This window comes from Chenopodium album, chromosome 5 (assembly GCF_948465745.1).
Source record: "Chenopodium album chromosome 5, dcCheAlbu1.1, whole genome shotgun sequence".
In the NCBI taxonomy this organism is placed as follows: Eukaryota; Viridiplantae; Streptophyta; class Magnoliopsida; order Caryophyllales; family Amaranthaceae; genus Chenopodium; species Chenopodium album.
Window position 1 is genome coordinate 74690267 of NC_137838.1, and position 6187 is coordinate 74696453.

A 6187-nucleotide genomic window follows, 5' to 3' on the forward strand; every position below is an offset into this window, starting at 1 on the left:
TCGATACAATATCCCCCGTTGTCTTAGCCTTTAGTAGTGGTTTTCAATATCGCTGGGGTTGGCCTCAATAATCGATACGAAAAACTACATCCAATCGTGGTGATTATTGTAGCGATTACAATCGATATAAATGTTTAACTCATTTTCTTCAAAAAAAAAAATAAATAGACATGCGTATGATCTTTACAAGATTCGAACATGCAACCTCAAACTCTTATATTAAATGTTTCACCAATAAACTATGACATATTTTATGTACTCTTTGTCAAACAATATTTATATATCTAGTGTTGAAAAGGTTTTTCGTATCGATTTTTAGGATTTAGTGGCGATTGTAAATGATACGATTTCTCAAAATTATATAAATGTGTAAAAATAGTGTGGATTTGTATTATTATGTTTTCCGTATCGATTTTATATGGGAAAACCATGGCGATTGTAAAAATGATACGACATCCTTAGTTATTTCACAAACATACTTGCTTATTGTAGCAAATGTACAATCGCTACGAAATAATCGCTACGAAAAGTGATTTTTCTTGTAGTGTAAGGAGAATTATTATTGGTGGTCTTTATGCCTTATGCATATTTGCATGGTATATATTTTATTATATCTATTTGCATAGTAATTTTTAAGTACTTATTTACGAGACTAATTAAATAAATTAAACAAGTCATCATATAATCACATATTTTGTAAAAAATGGAGAGACTAAACTCTGTAAGGAAATGTAGACGGGTAAGGTAAGAACAATCTGAAGTTGGACTGTTGGAGTATAAAATTACAAATAAGGATACAAAGGTAAAATACATTTTGAAAGGTAAATAAGGGTACAAAGGTAAAATAACATTTTGAAGGGTATAAAAGTCCGTGCACTATTCATAAGAACAACTTTCTACTTTTTATAAGGTAGGGATGAGGAATAAATACTAGAAGTAGGAATCTAATTAAGGGAAAGAGGGAGTATATTAATGATTAAATTCATGTAATGGCCTAAGATATTGCTCGAGCCCCGAATACTAGTTATTCATAAAATAAGTACCAAATATTAGGAATCAAGTTCTTATTATCATGAGTGTACTTTCCAAAACACCCTTCTATGTATTACTCATATTACTATTATTGTTGTTATTACAAATTTACAATAGGTAAGCATCCACAACCACAATGTGTAGGTCTATCTAAAAAAAAATATAACTTCGCAATTTTCTTTTCTTTTATCAATATGTCATGGAAAATTTGCAAATTGCAGCCATTTAAAGTTTGTATTTTGCAAATTGTAGTCATTTAAAAAAAAATTGCAAATTGCAGCCCAAAAGTTCATATAAATTGTAAATTGCAGCCCGATTCAACTTTTTCATCGGTTTACAAGTTGAAAAATCTTCGTTTAAGGTTTTAGAGGCCATTTTAGTCCTTAAAGATCCGAATTGAGCTCAAAATTAGCAAAAAAATAACGCAAGTATCTCGTTTTGCGTAATAAAAATGCATCAATTTGTGGGAAACTGTAAATATGAGACACTTACGTTATTTTTTTGCTAATTCCGAGCTCAATTCGGGTCCCTAAGAACTAAAATGACCCCTAAAACCTTAGCCGAAGATTTTTTAACATGTAAACCGATGAAAAAATTGAATCGGGCTGCAATTTACAATTTATACGGACTTTTGGGCTGCAATTTGCAAAAAAAAAATTTAAATGGCTGCAATTTGCAAAATACAAACTTTAAATGACTGCAATTTGCAAATTTTCCATATGTCACACTTACATCTTACCTAAGTTGTTCTAAAAGATTATACTTCAACAGAATATACTGTTAAGAATCTTAAGATTGTAGCATAATTATACGAGCCTTATATAGTGGAAATCAAGGAATCCCATACTCTGTTTGACCAAAAAAAAGACAGAGGAAAACAATTGATGATTGGATTATTGGAATAATTTCTCCACTTGAAAATGAAAAAGATAAAAAGGACACTAACAAGTAGCACTGCCAAATAAGTCATTTTTGCCTAATTTAATCTCACTATTTAACAAGCATTTGGTACAAAAATCTCTCGCCTCTCCTCACCTCTCCTATTCTCTGCTAGGGTTTCTTCAAAATATTGGACGTTTAAATCGAAAATTAGATTATTCTTTCCCTTAATTTAATTTAGTTTAATTTTACAATTTAGGTTTCAATAAATATACATGAGTAATGTAGACATATGTCTGTCTCCCTATGGTGGAGTCGTTAGTTTTTGTTAGTTTAATTATTAGTTTATATTTAAGGTTTCTTTGTGTGTTAGGGTTTACAAAAAAAGGTGATCATCTTTTGTCCTATTGTCAATTCGTTGGTAAATATTTGCTTGGGATCGCAACGTGTTAGGAATATAGAAAAATATATTATTGTGATATATTTTCCATATAGATCTTATGATATTATATTTAGGATAATAATATATCTTAGTGATATTCTAAGATAGATTTATGGAAGTTTATATGATAGAGTTTATATTGTGTAGGTTATCGCTATATATATTAGCCAAGATCATCAATACAAATATACAATTCAACTCATTCTCTCATAAATAATTTGTCGGTTGTCAAATTTTCAAATGCGTTCAAGTGAATTAGATGAAAATCATCCTTACGGCTACAACAAATCGTGAGTCCATCTCTCCGAAAAGGTTGTATATTCCAGTGATGTGTGTAAGAGATGTACCAGAGTGCAAGATCTTTCAACAATCGTAGCTTTGCTGAAGGTTACCCTCTTTTGATTCAATTTTATGTATTTGTTAATTTAGATTTCATTTGTAGATGGTGGATGACTTTTTATAAATGAATTGATTTGTTTCAAAAGAAAAAAAAAAAAAAACTCACTCTTTTAACTCATTGATAAGAATCTAAGATCAATGAACAATTATGATGATGACTTACCAGCAAAATATTTTGCATCAGAAATTTCAATTTTATATATGTAAGTGTAAAAATGTTAACCTTACAAATTACAATTGATGGAACATTATTCATATTATGTATTACTCTTTTCGTTTCTTATCTACATGCCTAATTCCTATATTACACGCGAATGAAAATGTATGTGGGGCTATAGAGAGAAATAAAATGTAGTTGATAATTATTGGAAAGATGGAGAGACAAGTGCTGAAAAATAATGTCAAAAGTAAACAAAAACAAATACTACGTAATAATAATAATAGTAAATAAAATATTCCCTTTGTCCTTTTATTACATGTATGTATTCCTTTTTCGGGTCATCAAAATTAAGTGTTTGTTTCTATTTATAGGTTGTACTTTTTAACAATATTATTCTCTTTTTGATGATTCACAAACTTTTAAATAAAAGTGACAATAAAATGTGCAAAAATTACACTAAAACGCACAAAAGTTACCGTGACATATATAAGAGTTATTTATGCTTTATTGATAAATTTGACAAAAGTGACACTAAATTTGACAAAAGTGACACTAAATCTTACAAAAGTGTACCCGATGTACAGTAAATTATTGAAAACCGGGTGTATACAAAAGTTTTCCTTGATGATTTGTCATCCTTTTTCTTTTTCTTTTTCTTTTTTGCACTTTAACATCAATTTTCAATACTTTATCTCTCCTAATTCCCAACCCTTTTTCTTTCTCTCTATCTCTCTTTAACACCACATGCATATTTATACTCCTAATTCCCAACCATTTTTCTTTCTCTCTTTAACTTTCTTAATTCCCATGCAAAATGAGAAATAGACATGTAATAAAAGGATGGATGAGAGAGAGTAATGACAACTAATCTAAAAGAAGGAATATTGTCAAAAAGTACATTCTTCACATGGAAATTGGCATGTATTTTTGAAACCCCAAAGGGAAAAGTAGACATGTAGATAAGCGAAGGAGGAGTACCATATATTTAATTTAAATTGTATGATAATTAAGTTAAATTTGATACGTAGTATGTAAATAATACAAAAGTTAAAATGATGCATTTAAAAAAGAACACAGAGTATTGCGTAGTATTGTGTAACTAATTCTTATATGTGGCGTGTGGCCAACCATTATAGGGGTTACTTTGTTAGTGTAATAGGGGTTATTTGGTCAATGTTATAGTAATTACTTAGTCAATATTACTTGGATTATTTAGGCCTGTTCCGATTGATTGAACTGAGCTGAACTGAACTGAACTGAACTTATTGGAGCTGAACTAAATTGAATTGAATATTTTATGAGAGAAATAAATTAAAATAAGAACTGAACTGAACTTATTAGAGCCGAATTGAACTGAACTGAAAATAAGCTGAAGAGGACACACTCTTATTCAATATTACAGAGTTAGTATTCTAGAACTCAAGCCTTGTTTGGTTGCACTAAATTTATATAGGCAGTCAAAATTCCTAGGAAATGTATTATTAGGATGTTATTTGATTAACCAAAAAAGTGCAAAGTGGAGGAAATAGGAATTTCAATTTCCTACATAATGTGGGAATTCATTTACCCACCTCCCCTAGGTTACTCAAATTTCATAGAAATTGAGATTTCCTTAATGCCAATCAAACGAACAAAAGCAATTTCTTAGGAATTTAGAGTGAAAAATAATTTCCCATAATTTGCAACGTTGCCATCCTTACACAATACGCCTGTTTCCAATTTGGTAATAAATTATACCGTAGATAAAAAAGTAAAGGCCACGTGGCACCTCGCACCTGGACACCTGGTATGAAAAAATCTATCACATCAAGATAGAATAATACAAAACCAAAAAAAGAAATTTCAAAAAATAAATAAATCCATACAACAGAAATACTGGTGTAAGTACAGAAACAGAAAATTAAGAGTGAATTTAAACCTCTATCCCCTAAAAAGTCTGAATCCTACGAAACTTCCTGGAAGCTCCCTCCCCCCCACTTCCATGGCTTCCTCCCTCCCCTTCTTAACCCTCTTCTTCCCTTCTCTTTCCCCTCACTCAAATTCCCCCCTCACTTTCTCTCTCCTCCCTCCTACTTTCTCTCTCCTCCTTCAACCGCCATTAAAAACCACCTTCATTACCAGAAACCACCACTACAATGAAGCAACTCCTGAAATCAATGAACCCTAAACAGATATTCCGGTCCAAAAAACCCAAATCATCTCCTTCAATCACAAAATCCGAACCACCGTCATTCGGATCCTCCTCTTACTCCTCAACCTCCTCCGATTCCTCAACCCACCATCATTCGGGCTCAAAACCGGGCCGAACCAAGTCCGAGGACATCTCCCTTAGGCCCGGCCCGTGGACCGAAGAAGCCTTCAAAATGATCGACCTCGACGGCGACGGCAAGATCACTCGAGTCGAACTCCACTCACTCTTCAAGCGCGTGAGAGTAAACGCGCCGTCGTTGAGCGAAGAAGAGGTGGCGGCAATGATCAAGGATATCGATATGGACGGAGACGGGTGTATCAGCCTAAAAGAGCTGGAGGCCGTTGGATCTGCGCTTGATCCGACGGCTGCGAATGAAGAAGATCTAAAAGGTGCGTTTGATTTCTTTGACTCAGATCATGATGGGAAGATATCGGCGAGTGAGTTGCACGCGGGGTTTGTTGCGTTGGGGGATGAACGGTGTACGTTAGAGGATTGCCGGCGTATGATAGAAGGTGTGGATAAAAATAATGATGGATTTGTTTGTTTTCAGGATTTTAGCCGAATGATGAGTATTCCTAGATGATTTTTTATTTTATTTTTGGAGGGGATAAAAAGGGATTTTTCTATTATTAATTAATATTATTAAGGTTTAGATTGAATGTTTAAGAAATTTGTTCGATCATTAGCTTTAATGTGTTACCGTACATATTGAAATCAAATGATATGAAATCTTCCTTATTATCTACTCAATCTTGGTTTTTTTTTTTCCTTTCTTTAGTTTAATTAAATTAAGTAACTGTTTTGTAATATTGATGTGTAGCTTGATTATTATATTACTATATACAAGGAAGTAGTTAATAGGCTATTTCGTCAAAAATTTTACTAACTCGGTTTCATATTATTTGCAACGAAGAAAAAAATATCTAATTGTTGCAAATAATATGAAACGGAAGTAGTATGATCGATTTTATTTGAGATTATCGAAATTACACTTGGTAAAAAATTTCAATAATTTTGTAATTTTTTTTAGAATTGAAGTGTTAATACATCTTGCGAATGTGTAGGCATAGCTTTGCGAAAAGAG

The 6187-nt window shown here is 32.0% G+C and overlaps 1 protein-coding gene across 1 annotated transcript; it reads left to right on the forward strand.

The window, feature by feature from the left end:
* Positions 1–4885: 4885 nt before the first annotated feature.
* On the forward strand, positions 4886–5844 carry LOC145632297 (putative calcium-binding protein CML35). The gene has a single exon (XM_081684635.1). It carries the CDS (start codon positions 5048–5050, stop codon positions 5684–5686), a length of 639 nt encoding a protein of 212 aa, XP_081540761.1. The 5' UTR covers positions 4886–5047; the 3' UTR covers positions 5687–5844.
* The last annotated feature ends 343 nt before the right edge of the window (positions 5845–6187 follow it).

Coding starts and splice junctions, on each gene's coding strand:
- LOC145632297 (XM_081684635.1), top strand. CDS start 5,048: ATGAAGCAACTCCTGAAATCAATGAACCCTAAACAGATATTCCGGTCC.